The 17,500-nt window shown below is 41.9% G+C and overlaps 3 protein-coding genes across 4 annotated transcripts in view; all 3 read left to right on the forward strand.

Annotated features, from left to right (window-relative positions):
• The window catches only part of LOC137996688 (tetratricopeptide repeat protein 28-like), a 31,936-nt gene that overhangs the window by 10,375 nt on the left and 4,061 nt on the right, over positions 1 to 17,500 (forward strand). For both annotated transcript variants that reach the window (XM_068842216.1, XM_068842217.1), the window contains 2 exons: positions 13,181 to 16,442; positions 16,934 to 17,500. The exon at positions 16,934 to 17,500 is cut by the window's right edge and continues 4,061 nt beyond it. In XM_068842216.1, the coding sequence (XP_068698317.1) occupies positions 13,229 to 16,442; positions 16,934 to 16,953 (3,234 nt within the window). In that variant the 5' untranslated portion in view covers positions 13,181 to 13,228 and the 3' untranslated portion in view covers positions 16,954 to 17,500. The remainder of the gene's footprint in view (positions 1 to 13,180; positions 16,443 to 16,933) is intronic.
• Positions 1,654 to 2,310, forward strand: LOC137995237 (uncharacterized). The gene has a single exon (XM_068840808.1). The coding sequence runs from the start codon at positions 1,654 to 1,656 to the stop codon at positions 2,308 to 2,310; it is 657 nt and encodes a 218-aa protein (XP_068696909.1).
• On the forward strand, positions 3,496 to 4,176 carry LOC137995238 (uncharacterized). The gene has a single exon (XM_068840809.1). It carries the CDS (start codon positions 3,496 to 3,498, stop codon positions 4,174 to 4,176), a length of 681 nt encoding a protein of 226 aa, XP_068696910.1.

The following is a 17,500-nucleotide window of genomic DNA, read 5'->3' on the forward strand; positions in this document are numbered from 1 at the left end:
CAAGTGTACGTCGCCCTCAAGACAGCAGCCAGCGAGTCACGAGAGACTCTACTACCTCGAACAATACACAGCTGGCGACGTTAAGGAACTGATACGATCCTGTCATCACTTGCCTTTTGACGAAGGGTATCAAGAAGCACGTAGACTCCTGAAGAAAAAGTATGGAGACGAGTATTGTATCGTGTGTGCCTACGAATCAAAAGCCTTGGCGTGGCCCTCCATCAAGCCAGAAGATTGACAAGCTCTTAATAAGTGGTCTTTTTTTCTCTCTAGTTGCCAGAATCCGTTGGCAACCAGCCAGTACTCATCTCAGTTTGATCAGCCAGGAAGCATACAAAAACTGGTTCTTAAACTACCGTTCTACGCAAGAGAGAGATGGCGTTGTCGAGTGGATGACATCATGGAAGTGCTCTGCAGACCAGTTTTATTTAGTGACTTTGTTGCCTTTGTGGATAGTGCAGCAAGAATTGTCTCGAATCCAGTTTTTGAAAACATCACAGGCAGTTCCCATACCCAGCCTGATCACAAGCCACGAAGATCCTCGCAATCCTGTCCTACTTCCAAACCGCTAAAGCCAAAGTCAGCATCCTTTGCCACCCAAGTGCAGAGGGGTAGTCCCCAGAGCGCAGATCAGTTTCCTGTTGGGGATCACGTAAAATCCCGCTGCGTCTTTTATATCTTGTCCATATTGTCAGAAAGACCATGCTCTCGAAGACTGTCATATCTTAAGGTGGAAGCCATATCAAGATCGTATCAAGTTTCTCTCTACGAAGAGACTTTGCTTCGGATGCTTGTCAGATAAGCATGTCGTCAGGGACGCCCAGTACTAAAAACTTGCAAAATCACAAATTGCACTCGAAGACATCCACAGTTCTCCATACACCTAGCAGTGAAAAACCCACCGTAGATATTGGTGTTGGTACCGACAGAACTGACGATATTCCTGTCTTGAACGCCATGGCCAACACTGATGAGTGCCCAAATGAGGTTGCTGGGGAAGTATGCAGCAAGACAGCTATGGCCATCATCCCTGTAAAAGTTCGCTCACGAGCTACTAACAAGACCGTCATTACATATGTGTTCTTGGATAGTGGAAGTAGGGCCTCTTTCTGTACAGTCTCTGATGAAGAAACTTGGAGTTAGTGGACCAAAGGTGAAAATCTCTCTTTCTATCCTAGAAAAAAGAAATAGTGCGGTTGACAGTTATCTCGTCCGCAACCTGGTCGTGTCAGATCTCAATGACAATGATTTTGTCAAGCTACACGTTTTATATAGCAGACCTGAGATTCCAGTCAGCAAGAAGGACATACCCACCCAAGACGATATCGACCTCTGGCCTCATCTCAATGGTGTCTTTATACCTCGTGTTGATGCTGACATCGGGCTTCTCATTGCCAGTGACATCCTGGAAGCCCTTGACCTGGTCGAGATAAGACATAGTGAGCACGGTGGTCCCTACGCTTCAAAGGACACAAATTGGCTGGGCGGTAAATGGGCCTCTTAGGCGCCGTCGCGGTGGAACTCGGATTGTAAGTTCCTTCATTAAAGCAGACCCTCAGCTCCAAAAAATGGTCGAGGATTTTTACAATCGCAACTTTGTTGACCTTTTCTTCGATGACACAACTGAGATGTCTCAGGACAAATGCCGAGAAGATGAAGTTCAAGGACGGCCACTATGAAATCCCTCTACCGTTTAAGAGTGGCTTCACCTCGATCCCTAACAATATGTCCCAAGCCTTGGCCCGGAACGATTGCTTGAAGAAAAAGCTGATGAAGGACCCCAAGTTACGCCAGGACTACAAAGACTTTATGACTGAATTGGTGGCAAAAGGCTATGCCTGTAAGGTACCCCTGAATCAAGCCATCCCTGAAGACGGTAAGGTGTGGTATATACCCCACCACGGTGTATACCATCCCCATAAACCAACCAAGATCCGGGTCATCTTTGATTGTTTTGCTCAGTTCAAAGGATTAGCACTCAACAATATACTGTACAAAGGCCCAGACCTGATCAACTCACTCGTCGGAGTTCTGACAAGGTTTCGTGAAGACAGAATTGCCGTGATGGCTGATGTTGAATCGATGTTTTACCAAGTACGAGTTCCAGAGAAAGACAGTTCCTTCCTACGTTTTCTTTGGTGGGATGATGACAACATGGCCACAGAAGCACAGGAATATCAAATGCTCGTTCATCTTTTTGGAGCCGTATCGTCTCCGGCGTGCACAAATTTTGCCCTTCATAGAACCGCAGAAGGCAATCAGAGTATTTTCCCTGTTGAAGTCGTCAATACTGTGAAAAAAAATTTCTAAGTTGACGACTGCCTTTAATCGTTACCCTCGGTGGCTGTTGCCATTGCTCATGTCCACGACCTGCAGAACCTACTTTCGAAAGGGGGCTTTAAGCTCACTAAATGGGTTAGTAACAGTCGAGAAGTACTTGAGGCCATTACCGAGCAAGAGAGCAGAGTTTAAAAGGCTTGATCTTCACAATGATGAACTTCCCCCTCAGAGGGCAATTGACATGAAGTGGTGTGTAGAATCTGACACGTTTTTTTTTTGACGTTCACCATAAAGCTCGACCGCCAACTCGAAGAGGCATTTTGTTCCTGGTTAGCAGCGTGTTCGACCCTCTAGGCTTTCTTGCACCATTTGTTCTGCTCGCCAAAGAGATCCTTCAAAGTCTCTGCCGCATAAAACTGGCGTGGGACGATGACATGCCGACTGAATACAGATCTAGTTGGAGCAAATGGCGTGATGACCTCCCCAAGCTTTCATCGTTTTCCGTTACCCGGTCAGTGCTCCCCAAAAGTTTTGGTCGTGTAGTCTCCAGCTAGCTACATCACTTTTCTGATGCGCCAGAAGTGGCATACGGTTCAGTTTGCTATCTGCGTTTGGTAAATGCGGAAGGTGAAGTGCACTGTTCGTTCATGTTTGCCAAGTCTCTTCTAGCCCCTCTGAAATGTGTATCAATTCCTCGTTTGGAGCTATCTTAAATCCAGGTGACTACATATCAAGAGGGCTATCAGCTGAGGCGTTGTTAAACTGTGAGAAGTGGTTATCGGGGCTGGAATTCCTGTGGACCCCTATACATCAGTGGTGAATTGTACCAGGTGCTTCAATGGCATTGGAGGATGACGATCCAGAAGTAAAGCGTGATCGAGAAGTGAAATCCCTTTCAACAACCATAGCACCAATCAGACCATTTTCAGAAGTTCTCTGACTGGTATCGCTTGAAGAAATCTATCGCTTGGGTTTTGCGGTATCGCAGTAATCTTTTATCGGCGATCAAGACTTGACAGAAGACTGGGCAGATAAAGACGCAACCAGAGAAACTATCACTGATATCAACTGAAGAACTGGAGAATGCTGAAAGAGCGATATTGAAAGTTGTACAGCAAACAGCCTTTCGAGACGAAATTAACACACTCAATAGGTCAAGTGACAAGCGAGTCAAGCGAACAAGTTCCCTCGTAAAAATTGATCCTTTCTTTAGAAATGGCCTGCTGTGCGTTGGCTGAGGCTCATATGTCGTCAGAGGCAAAACATCAGATTATCTTGCCCAAGAATAGCCACGTCACAAGCCTCGTCGTTGATCATTATAACAGGCTTTCAGGTCACTCAGGGAGACAGCATGTGCTGAGCCTAATACGCCAGAAGTACTGGGTTGTTAAAGCAAATTCCACAGTCAGAAAGGTTCTAACAAATTGTTACAAATGTCGCAGACAGGAAGCACCATTTTGTGAGCAAAAAATGGCTGATTTACCTGAGGATCATTTAATCCCCAGCAATCCTCCTTTCACAACTGTTGGAGTGGATTACTTCGGCCCATTTCAAGTGCGCCATTCCAGAAGTCTTGTCAAAAGATACGGTGTCCTATTCACTTGTCTTACCGTTCGCGCAGTACATATCGAGGTTGCCCATAGCCTCGACACTGACTCATTCCTGCTTGCACTCAGGCGGTTTATCGCGAGAAGAGGCCAAGTTCGAGAAATGAGATCAGACAATGGAACCAATTTTACCAGTGGAGAACGTGAGCTACAGGAGTCAATGCAAGCCTGGAATAACAACAAAATTTCCGAAGAAATGTTGCAGAAGAACATCAAGTGGAGTTTTAACCCCCCTTATGGCTCACACCACGGTGGAATTTTAACTCGATTGACTTCAAAAACAAGCTGAAAGAAGTCCTTACTGTGGCTATGGCTGAAACGATTGAAGCCGCTCTTACACCGTTGAAGAACAGGATCTTCGAACTTGAAACACAATTGCGAGAAGTGCAAGAAAAATGTAATGACAACGAGCAATACTCAAGACGCTACAGTGTGCGTATTTATGGGGTGGAATCTGTTGCTGACGTAAATGATAATGGCGAAGACTGTGTCAAGACTGTAATGGACTTTTGTAGAGATCAGTTAGAAGTAGAAATTGATCAGGCAGAAATTGATAGGGCGCACCGTATCGGGCCTCCTAGGGAGTCGGGACCAAGGGCCTTGGTTGTCAAGTTTAAAGATTACGCGACCAAATCTAAAGTCACGAAAAACAAGAAGAAGCTAAAGGGTAAAAATGTATTTGTAAATGAAGACCTGACTTGGCGTAATCAACAATTTCTAAAGCACGTGCGACAAGTTTGTAAGAATCAGGGTTATGTTTTCACTGCCGATGGTTATATTTTTGTTAAACGACGCGAAGGCGAGTCTGCTCCAGTTAGAATTCGGAAGGAGGCTGACTTGCAACGTTTACGCTTCGTGTAGAACCTTTTCCGGCCTACTGCCGATAACCTCTTATAGTCGTAGATCTTATGAAATTTTGCATGTTAATTTATTTAACTTTATTTGACAGTAGTTTCTTTCTGTTTTCTTTTTTTAATTTATTGTTTTCAAGTTTCAGCCCTTTTGAGCAGCAGCCGGTGAGTAAATCAGCATCTCTTGTCTATTATGAAAATAATGGGGGTTAGTTTAGAAATCTACAGGGCAGCTATAGGTTTTTTTAATAGTTGCAGATTCGTTACGGCCAGGCATACTTTTGAATTGCCATTGTTTTTTATAATTGCTTTTTGGCATATTGTTGTTTTGTTAGCGTTATTTTTCCTGTTCTGTTGCGACGTCGAATTGAATCCTGGACCAAATCGTACTTGTTCTCTTAATATTGGCCATTTAAATGTTCGTAGTTTAAATGTTGTTGAAAAGTTCGAAGAGGTAGCTACAATTATTATGCAACAGCAATTTCATATTTTTGGCTTGTCAGAAACTTGGCTAAATAGTTCAATTTCTAATGATGCTTTTTGTATTCCTGGCTAGTATCCTTTAGTTCGATTGGATAGACTGCACGGGAGGCGTGGTGGTAGTGTTGCCTTTTATGTCTCATCTACTGTCGGTTTCAAGAGAAGGCACGATTTGGAAGTTAATGAGCTTGAATTGTTATGGGTAGAATTAAAGCTCAACCGTATTGTGTTCCTTTGTGGTGTTTGTTACAAACCACCTTGTCAGGATTCCGTGACAAATTTGAAATTTTTGGAAAATTTGCAACTTTCTTTAGATAAAGTTTCTCAGCAGCCCAATTCTTTTCTTACGTTGATAGGTGATTTTAATGCTTCTTATGATCCCTCAAATCCCTTGGTTAGGAATGACTTTGGAGCATTATTATATCGGTGGATGGAATGTAACAACCTTTATCAAGTTATTAACGAACCTACACGTATTACGCAATATAGCGAGTCTCTTTTGGATTTAATCATAACAAATTGTCCTGGTTATTTCGTTAATTGCGGAACACTTAGTCCTCCAGCAAATTGTGATCATTCTCTAATCTTTGCACGCCTGAACATCTCTGTCTCAAAACCTAAGTGTTATAACAGACGCATATGGCAGTTTAACGATGTTAATGAGGCAGAATTGTGTAATGAATTAGCACATTTTGGCTGGGATGCAGAAGTATTTAGTAATTTATATGATATTAATGCTATTTATAGCTGCTGGTTTAAGCATTTTCGTGATATAGTGAAGACGAAAATTCCAAGCAGGATAGTTATGATCAGACCTCTAGGGAGAACAGAGGAACTTGACTACGACATTAATACGTAAGAATAAGGCCAAGTATTTTCATAAAGTAAGTGCCAAATTGCAAGATGTAACAACTGGTGTTAAGGCGTGGTGGAGCATTGTTAAGGGACTTTACGGCGAAAAAGTGCAATCTACCGTTTCTACTTTGATTGAAGGTGTTAGGCAAGTTACTAATGCGCGAGAAAAGGTAGAAATATTAAATGAATATTTTTGCGATCAGAGTAAGGTTGATGATAGATTTGCATCCCTCCCAAGGGATTCTTCTTTTTTTCAGAATAATGCGTTTTTGTCTAATGTTTTTACAACGGAAGGAGAGGTTTACAATCTACTTAAGACTGTTGATGTTTGCAAGGCGTGTGGACCTGACGGTATAGGGAATTGCATTCTTAAACTTTGTTCTAGCGGTATCGCTTCTTCGTTTTCAAAGTTAGTTAATGTCTCTTTGTCTTCTGGTGTTTTTCCGTGTCAATGGAAGTTTGCAAATGTCATTCCGCTGTTTAAAAAGGATGATCGCCAGTGTAAATTGAATTATCGTCCTGTGTCCCTTTTGTGTTCTTTGTCTAAGATATTAGAGAAAATTGTCTTTATTAGACTTTACAATTTCTTACTTGAGATTGGTTATCTCAATCGCTTACAGTCTGGTTTCCGCCCAGGTGACTCGACGGTAAATCAATTAATTTATCTGGTGCATCAAATTTACCAAGCTGTTGAGGATGGGAAGGAAGTGCGTATGGTTTTTTTGGATATTAGCAAGGCGTTTGACAAGGTGTGGCACAAAGGTCTTCTTTATAAGCTTAAATCAGTAGGAATCAGGGGAGCTTTGGTTAGCTGGTTTGAAAGTTATTTGTCAAATCGTCAACAAAGAGTGGTTTTAGATGGGCAGTCATCTGATTGGCGCCAAGTTGAAGCAGAGGTTCCTCAAGGTTCGGTTTTGGGGCCTCTGTTATTTCTTATATATATTAATGACATAACAGATGAAATTCAGTCAAAATGCTTACTTTACGCTGACGATACTTCGCTTTTTGAAGTCGTTGATTCACCTGGTAACACTGCGTTGATGTTAAATAAAGACCTTGAATCCATACAAAGGTGGGCTACCAAATGGCTTGTTACAATTAATCCTAGTAAAACTGAATGTATGACGTTTTCATCTAAACGGGTAAGACCGCTGCATCCCGACCTATTTTACAACGGAAATAACATTACTGAAGTTTCTAGCCATACCCACTTAGGCATAACGCTGTCTTCTAACCTGACATGGAGAGCTCACATATTTAGTGTTTATCAAAAAGCTAGTAAAAGATTAAATATGTTGAAAGGAATTAGGTATAAAGTAGGCAGGGATACACTCAGAAAATTGTATAAGTCGGTTATCAGGCCTGTTATGGAGTATGCTGATGTGCTTTGGGACGGCTGTACTGATGAGGAAAGCGAACTCCTTGAATCGGTTCAGTATGAAGCCGGGAAAGTCGTCACAGGTGCTATGTGGGGAACAAGTAGGATTCGCCTTATGACAGAGCTGGGGTGGGAGGAGATGAAAGTTAGACGCGATATTCATGAGCTTATTTGTTATTTTAAGATAGTAAAAAATTTGAGTCCGCCTTATCTTAAGGATCTGCTCCCAGCTAGAGTCTGTGAGAGAACTCATTTTACCCTTCGATCTTCTCAAAATTTTTGTAGCTGCGGCTTTGACAATGAGACTATAACTCATTTCTTTTTACAATGTCCTAATTTTGCTGCCCTCAGATCTGATTTGCTCGCTGCTGCTGCTCATATAGCTTCTGGTCAATATTCTGACCAGAAAAAGTTGAAGTTTTTCTGTTTGGCTCTTCTGACATGTCAAATAATGAAAACGTTGAAATCTTCTCTCATGTCCAGCACTTTATAAGAGAGTCTAAACGTTTTTCTTTTTGTGGTCATTATCATTGACCTAATTAACTTAACTGTCTTTTTTGACTTACTTTGTATCCCGTGCCCGTGTTTGTTTTTTTTATGTGGTAATTAGAATTTTGGTGTAAGCCCCCCGTGATGAGCTCATTTAGCTCTTGGGGCAAACATGTATATAAATATGTTTAAATAAAAAAAAAAAAAAAAAAGAAAAAAGAAAAAGAATTGAAGAGTGGAAAAAACTGTCATTTTCTGGCAGCACCTGAAAGATGTATCAAATTCAAGCTATTTCCAGCTTTTGAAGAACCCAAAACTTGCCCAAAAACTGGAAAACAATTTCTGGAATAAAAGCTGGAATTTGACTCTGGAATAAAGCTGTCACATTCTAGAAATTTCCAGGAATTTCCAGAACTTAACAGAAAGCTTGAAATTCATTTTGCAAGGGGTCAGTGCCAAATTTGTGCGCAATTCGACCGTCAAAAAGCATCTTGGTACATGGCTTTCTCAAAGGAGACTATATTCACCGGAATAAGCAATGTTTCCGCTGCAATTAAATTCAATAAAGTTTTTGGGTAAATGAAATTGAGGATTTTTGAAGCCCAATTTCAACATGCTGTTTGTCAACAAAAGTCGACCTTTGACCACCAAAGCGGAGGCGAGGTATATTGAAATCACACACGCTAATCTTGATTTATTCACTAAACAATTCGAGACTCAAGGTTTACTGACACAATACAACGTGAATTGACTGATACTACCTTAGGTCAAGGGGAACGTGTCATTGGAATTTAACTGTCTTGGTTTAAGAATGACATATCCGGTAATTAAAATAACTAACCTAAAAATTTGCATACTAGCAAGATTCATTCCATTCCATATTTTTACGCAAGCAAGTTTCCTTAATTCACTTTGTGAACATACCTGCAAAACAAACAAAGAAAGGTATCCCCCTTTATATAAGCATACGCTGCTTGGATTTTCCTTGAAGCCCTCAAACAACCATCGAGCCAGTCGAACGCTCCGTGACTTTCGTGAGTTGTGCCGTGATTGTGTTGTCAGAGCTGTCACGCAAGAGATTAGGACAAAGCACACAGACCATTATCACTGCGTGCAGTTCTATTCGGAGTTTGTTGGGGGAATTTGTGGCATAAGTTCTGACAACCCAGCCAACGTTCAATGCGTAATAATAGCAAAATGTGATAAGGACATCAAGGCACACATGAGAAGTTATAAAGTGTTGGATTCTTCTCTGGATACAGAGGCTAGGCTTTTGCTGGCACGTGCAGGTGAGCTTTAAATGAAATCACTTAAATTAAGATATTGAGCAGAAAATCACTTCGCGAAATCTGCAGATACTACCTATTACAGACTTAATGTCAAAAGCAGAATACCCGGCCACAAGAAATGGACCCTAAAAACACTGCTACCGCAGTGCCACCGCAGTCGTGTTGTTGGATATACCTCGTTCTTTAATCCATGAGGTAAGCACCGCGGCACTGCGGCACTAGCCAGTCTACCCAGGTGAATTTAATTTATTTTGTTTTCATGGTAACTTAGCCACTGTGCTACAACTTCAGTCATAAATAGTTGAAACTTCGCTAGAACAGCAAGTCAAGCGCAAGTCAATTTTTTAAAACTGAGCAAAGGTTAATCCACGCTCCCCTTTCACTGCCATGTGTGATGCCCATTCATGTGGGCAGGGGCAATTTTTCTTAGTACATCTCCATCGGATTCCAAATCGTCGTACCCAAAAGTTGTATCATCTATCTCAAAAACACCTTTTAAAAGCAATTAATAAGAAACAATAACCGTTAGTTTCACGGGCAGTGATACAATCTGGCTGCGCTGATCAATGTACTCACTTCAGGGACAACTGGAAAAGCGAGTGCTCACAGTCTCGTACAACGATACATGATTACACGGTCTTACATATCTTGCTTACTCGATTTTCGCAATTGGAGCGATTGCTGAATACCCCTCCACAAAGGAGAGTTTATGTTCGCGACGATAGCCGCAGGGCCGAAGTGAATGAAAGTGGATTTCGCGCAGTTTGCATCAGATAGAGTGAATTCAGTAGAATGGTTGGTGCCGCAGTGCCTTAGTCGACTTACGGTTACATTTAGCTGAGTAGACTGGCTAGTGCCGCAGTGCTGCAATGCTTACCTCATGGATTAAAGAACGAGGTATATCCAACAACACGACTGCGGCGGCACCGCGGCGGCACCGCGGCGGCACCGCGGCGGCACTGCGGCGGCACTGCGGCAGCAGTGTTTTTAGGGTCCATTTCTTGAGGCCGGGTATTCTGCTTTTGACATAAAGTCTGTAATAGGTAGTATCTGCGGATTTCGCAAAGTGATTTTCTGCTCAATATCTTAATCTAAGTGATTTTATTTAAAGGGACACTGTCATGAATTGCGCATACGCTATCGTCTTGCGAAAACGTGAAAAGTGTTAGGTTAACTTTTTCAAGTTGAATCGACAAATTCAAAATGGAGTCCACTGGAGAGGGCCATGGTGGACTAAGGAGAAACTCCGGGAGAAAAAGGAAGGCTTTAACGAATCGCAAAGAATACCTGAAGGAGTGGAGTAACACGCACAAGCATATTTATCTGAAGCAAAGAATTTTTCACACCTGGCTGCAAGCTAAATTCGATGCTGGCTATGAAGCGTGCAGCGACAGTGATTTCGCTTTTTACTGCAAACACTTTCGCATTTATTTACTTCTTACTAACCAAGCGCAAGGGCCGTACTGGGGAATATTGGCCAGAGGTCATGGCAGTACGGACCAAGCACAGAGAGGTCCGTACAAGAATGACCGAGGGCCAATATTCCCCAGTATGGCTCGAGCTAGCTCGGTTAGTAAGTTGTTTATTATATGGTTTTTTAATTTCCTTTGCCTTTGTTTTTGCAATCCCGTAATCGGCCCGTGGGCATTACGGGAGAATAATGCCCTACAATTCAGTCACAATTAGCCAATCAGAGCGTGCGTACTATTGTAGCCATATAATAAAAAAGTTAATTGATCCGAAAAGTTCTTCCTGACAGGTAAATCTTAAATTCTGAGCACTATGTTTGACATAGAATTCATTAACTGCGAATATACGTGATTCACGCATGTGCAGCTCGTGACAGTGCCCCTAACCCAAACCCTTACCCGTACGTGCGAGCGAAAGCCTACCCTCTGTATCCAGAGATGAATCCAACACTTTATAATTTCTCAAGTGTGCCTTGATGTCCTTATCACATTTTGCTATTATTACACTTTGAACGTTTGCTGGATTGTCAGAACTTGGGCCACAAATTCCCCCAACAAACTCTGAATAGAACCGCACACAGTCATAATGGTCTGTGTGCTTTGTCCTAATCTCTTGCATGACAGCTCTGATGACACAATCACGGCACAACTCACGAAAGTCACGAAGCGTTCGACTGGTTCGATGGTTGTTTGAGGGCTTCGAGGAAAATCCAAGCAGCGTATGCTTATATAAAGGGGGATACCTTTTGCAGGTATGTTCACAAAGTGAATTAAGGAAACTTGTTTGATTTTCAAGTTACTCGTTCATTATTTCAAAAAGAGCGATTCAAACAAGCGACATTTTGGGAGTCATTTTCACTCACTCGCAAGGCCCCATACCGAAAAAGTCGCCGTCCAGGTAAAGTAATTATCAAACTAAAGTAAAACATATTTTTCTAAAAATGGTTTTGGTAGTCCTTTATTGTGACAAAGTTTGGCAATTTTCGATTTTTTGATCTTGCACGGTCTTAGGTGAAAATTGCTGAGAGGCACTCTAAATCTACAAAGAATCATTGTATTGATAGTTATATATATATATGTATGGATTATCTTGCAAAAATTTTAATGTTACACACTATGGCTGATGATGATGTTTGAAACATCGAAACATGTTCCTTAATCTCAAAAGTGTGGTTGTGTTTTTAGTAACACTTGTGCTATCCAGATCATTTGGAAAATAATGATAATATTGACCAATATTAGAAAACAGATACTCTACCCAAAGGCCTCCAAGTCCAATTATGGAAATGTTCTTTTAACAATTTCCCACGACGATAACATTTTAATGTTTGGTAAGGCAAATTGCATGCGGCAGCTAACCGCTATAAAGAGGTTCCAAATGTTGAAAACAAGTGCTTCTTATTAAATGTCAGTGTACCTGAATTCCGAAAGACTATTGTTGCCCAACTACTAGGTTTTCAAGCACCATTTTCTGTTCAGTGGGTTAACACCTTCTTCTTCGTGCTTGTGTACGTATTAAAGAAAGTGATGTTAAAATTAAAGGAACAGCTGCAAATAGTGTTGCACTTGCTTCTGCAATAAAACTGCAAGTGTGGTAACAACACGTAGGTCAGGCGACATGCCGTCAAAGGTTAGGCACCTTATCTTCTGCAGAACTGCTAATAATAGGCTATTATTCAAGCGTAATCATGTCACTAAGATAAGATGGCACTTATCCATGAATTGATTGAAACCTTAAACCTGATTCGATAGGCAATGGGAAGCCAATGAAGTTCGTTGAGAGCTAGTATAGTGAATGGTTAGAACCCTAATGAAAACAAACAGCATACTTTAGACTCCATTGGTAGTACGGTGTCTAAGTGGCTACCCACATGTACGCATTGCATACCTACTTTTTTAAACAACGCCGAGAAATACGAAAACACAATAGGTTCAATGCCCTGACTACAGGATGCTAAACTGGCACAGCAAGATTAATTTCGAAAGAAACTGCCTTTCTTCATCAGGGTTTCCCAAGGAATGATTTTGGCTTATGGAGAAAATTGAATATTACACTCTTAATGGCATCCCCTCCTGTCTTTTTGGTGTCAGCTACATACCAGCAGCAAATTGCCTGCCAGCGAACCATATCTTAGGAACTTTTAATTAGCTTTCGATAAGAAAGATGAAATGGCATGCCATCGATTTTCTATAGGGTGTTTTTCCCTCATTTACATAATAGAATTTCTATTTTTAATGTTCCTTGATTATTATTGTATAAAACGCTCTGTTAAATGCCCAAGTATTTATTCTGTAACAACTGTTTCCATTAGCCGAAATCATTCCTTGGGAAACCCTGATGAAGAAAGGCATTCTTCTTTCGAAATGCTGGCTTAAGATAGTTATTCAATTCAATCACTGTTCAATTAATCTTGCTGTGCCGGTTTAGCATCCTGTACTCAGAGCATTGAACCTATTGTGTTTTCCTTCATTCATCTTCTAGGTGCACCCCAGATTTCTGAGAAAAACGTCCTGGTTTTGATTATCAACAATGGTGGATAAAAAGTTGGACCTTTTGGAGCGGCATATGCAAGAGCTTAGCGTTGCAAGAAAGGAGGGAGACAGACAAGGCAAGGGTTCGGCTTATTTCAATCTTGGTAGATACTATCAGGGCACAGCTGACTTTTATCAGGCCATAACAAATTACACAGAAGCATTAGCCATTTTTAAGGAAGTGGGTTTCAGGGCCAGAGAAGGAGCAACCTATGGCAATATCGGCAACGCTTATCAAAGTCTTGGTAACTTCAAGCAAGCCATAGAGTACCACCATCAAGATCTTAGTACTGCAAAAGAGGTAGGGGACAGGGCCGGAGAAGGAAGAGCTTCTGGCAATCTGGGCAACGCTTATAAAAGTCTTGGTAACTTCAAGCAAGCCATAGAGTACCACAATCAACATCTTAGTATTGCAAAAGAGGTAGGGGACAGGGCCGGAGAAGGAACAGCCTATGGCAATCTCGGCAACGCTTATCGAAGTCTTGGTAACTTCAAGCAGGCCATAGAGTACCAGCATCAACATCTTAGTATTGCAAAAGAGGTAGGGGACAGGGCCGGAGAAGGAAGAGCTTATTGCAATCTCGGCAACGCTTATCTAAGTCTTGGTAACTTCAAGCAAGCCATAGAGTACCACCATCAAGATCTTAGTATTGCAAAAGAGGTAGGGGACAGGGCCGGAGAAGGAACAACTTATTGCAATCTGGGCAACGCATATCAAAGTCTTGGTAACTTCAAGCAAGCCATAGAGTACCACCATCAACATCTTAGTGTTGCAAAAGAGGTACGGGACAGGGCCGGAGAAGGAGCAGCCTATGGCAATCTCGGCAACGCTTATAAAAGTCTTGGTAACTTCAAGCAAGCCATAGAGTACCACCATCAACATCTTAGTATTGCAAAAGAGGTAGGGGACAGGGCTGGAGAAGGAAGAGCGTATGGCAATCTGGGCAACGCTTATCAAAGTCTTGGTAACTTCAAGCAAGCCATAGAGTACCACCATCAACATCTTAGTATTGTAAAAGAGGTAGGGGACAGGGCCGGAGAAGGAAGAGCTTATGGCAATCTCGGCAACGCTTATCAAAGTCTTGGTAACTTCAAGCAAGCCATAGAGTACCAGCATCAACATCTTAGTATTGCAAAAGAGGTAGGGGACAGGGCCGGAGAAGGAACAGCCTATGGCAATCTCGGCAACGCTTATCAAAGTCTTGGTAACTTCAAGCAAGCCATAGAGTACCAGCATCAACATCTTAGTATTGCAAAAGAAGTAGGGGACAGGGCCGGAGAAGGAGCAGCCTATGGCAATCTCGGCAACGCATATCAAAGTCTTGGTAACTTCAAGCAGGCCATAGAGTACCACCATCAATGTCTTAGTGCTGCAAAAGACGTAGGGGACAGGGCCGGAGAAGGAAGAGCTTATGGCAATCTGGGCAACGCTTATAAAAGTCTTAGTAACTTCAAGCAAGCCATAGAGTACCACCATCAACATCTTAGTATTGCAAAAGAGGTAGGCGACAGGGCAGGAGAAGGAGCAGCCTATGGCAATCTCGGCAACGCTTATCAAAGATTTGGTAATTTCAAGCAAGCCATAGAGTACCACCATCAAGATCTTATTATTGCGAAAGAGGTAGGGGACAGGGCCAGAGAAGGAGCAGCCTATGGCAATCTGGGCAACGCTTATAAAAGTCGTGGTAACTTCAAGCAAGCCATGGATTACTACCATCAAGGTCTTAGTATTTGCCAGGAAACGGAGGACCCAATAGGGCTGGCAATTACATGTTATCATATTGGTCTTGTTCATGAATTTTTTGGCTCGTTGAGCAAAGCTCTTAATTACCATCGTCTAAGCATTTACTATTTTGATGAAGTTAGGCGTCTTCTTCAGTCAGAGGATGCATGGAAAATAAGCTTTCGTGACACAAAGGGGTTTGCGTACACCGCTCTGTGGACAGCACTCTTGAAGAATGGAGAGGTTGATGATGCTTTGAATGCTGCTGAGCAAGGACGAGCACAGGCTTTGGCAGACATTTTAAAGATGCAATACAGCGTTGATGGGAAACCTACAATGAAAGTAACTATCTCTTTGGTCATGAAAGATCTACCTTCACAAACTGTTTTCACGGCACTTGAAGGGAACACGATCAGCTTCTGGTTGCTAAGAGATGATATCGGGATAAATTTTAGACAAAAGAAAATCGAAAATGGAACTGCCAAGTCTCTGATGAAAAGTACTTTAGAGCAGATCAATGCAGGGGCCGTTTTGCGATGCGAGAATCGTTCACTTGAAAGACAAGGCAGCGACTTCTCGAGCAGTAGGGAAGGTGTTGAAGAAACCTTTCAGTCTTTGAGCTTCTCTGTGCACTCTTTGCAGCCCTTGTATGATGTCTTAGTCAGTCCTATAGCGGACTTGATCCAGGCTGATGACTTAGTGTTTGTTCCTGATGGACATTTTTGCCTGGCTCCTTTTTCTGCAATGAGTGACTCTGTCAGGATCCGTGTAACTCCCTCGCTGACTGCTTTAAAATTGATCACTATGGCACCTGACAACTTCCAAAGTAAGAATGAAGCGCTCCTTGTAGGCGATCCGTGCTTGAGCGAAGTCACTTATGGCACTGGTGAACCCATGTATAATCAGCTGCCGTGTGCGAAAAAAGAGGTGGATATAATTGGAAAACTTCTGCAGACCGTGCCTCTTACAGGAAAAAATGCAACCAAAGCTGAGGTGCTGAGAAGAATGAAGTCAGTTGCCTTAATCCACATTGCTGCACATGGGGATGACAGATCTGGAGAAATTGCTTTGGCCCCAAATCCCGAACGCACATCCAAGATCCCCGAAGAGGAAGATTACATGTTATCGTTGAGCAATGTTCAAGCAGTTCGCCTTCAGGCAAGACTCGTTGTGCTTAGTTGCTGTCATAGTGGCCAGGGAGAGGTAAAATCTGAGGGTATTGTGGGAATAGCTAGGGCTTTCCTGTGTGCTGGTGCCCGGTCTGTTCTGGTGTCACTCTGGGCAATCGACGATGAAGCGACCTGGATGTTCATGGAGAGTTTCTACCAACACTTGGCAGATAGAAAAAGTTCAAGTACAGCTCTTCACCATGCCATGAAATCTCTTCAGGAGACAAAGAATTATTCGGCCATAAAATACTGGGCACCATTTGTGCTAATTGGCGATGATGTCACCTTTGAATTTGGGAAGCTCAAACACGAAAAGAACGGTAAGTGCCATTTAAATATAACTTTAATGACTGAATCGCTGTACTTTGTACATGTTTTTAATCAGGAAGTTGTCGAAAGGAGCAGGTACGTTCTTCACAGAGAAATGGCTTTATAAACCGTTGCCAGAGTGGATATTTTTACTCGAACTGCTTTAGCTAATACTTGAATTAAATAATGTCTGCATTCACCGAGTCAGCTACTTCAGCTTCCTGCAGATAGCTAGCTGTTTGAGCCCGTGTTATGATGGAGTGACTGTGAAACTGATCGGTGATTGTTGATTGCTTATGTCAAGTAAAGTGAGTTATTGAGGTCTTCAAGTCTATATGTCAAAGTAACAGTGAATAGGAATTGTTGCTATTAACTTTAGCACAAACAGTTAAATGAATGAATTAAGATAATTGTTATATTATTTACTTGGCAATCAGAACGAAATTTATTATTGCCATTTAACCCACTACTTGTTTCTTTCTTCCTGGTTTTGTTTTTTCAGAAACGATGTCCAAAACGTGAAAAACTTACTTGGACTGTGATATGTCGATATGTTATTTTCCTTTCCTCGATTATATGAGTTATTGAAAACAATTCAATCATTGACACCTCAGTAGCAGTCAGATACAAGATATCATGCCAATTATAGTTAAAGTACCATGAGATTTCAGTAGTATTAAGATACTGTCCAAGTCCTTACATTTGTGCCTTGTTTTGTAAGCATCTGTTCCAGGATTAGTTAATCACTTGATAGAAATCAGGGACTTGGCAAAACGGTTTGTTTCCATAACTGAGGATCTAGCCGTCTTGTTATTTTGGCCCTTGAAAATAACTCCAAGCTTTTGCGGTATGTTTCTCAGGTGACATGTATACTCTTTAGCTTGCTATACCAACTTTCCATTTACAATATCATTAAGTGACAGTCTCAGGGAATGTGTATTTTCTGTGTTTCTGTAAGGTTGGCCAAAGCTAAATAAGCAAATTAATTGTCTCGGGAGGCAAATGTCTATAAGCTTAAAAACAACCTAGGAAAGTAGAAATGTTTGGAAATTACAAAACTTTTAATGCA

This window comes from Montipora foliosa, chromosome 3 (assembly GCF_036669935.1).
Source record: "Montipora foliosa isolate CH-2021 chromosome 3, ASM3666993v2, whole genome shotgun sequence".
In the NCBI taxonomy this organism is placed as follows: domain Eukaryota; kingdom Metazoa; phylum Cnidaria; class Anthozoa; order Scleractinia; family Acroporidae; genus Montipora; species Montipora foliosa.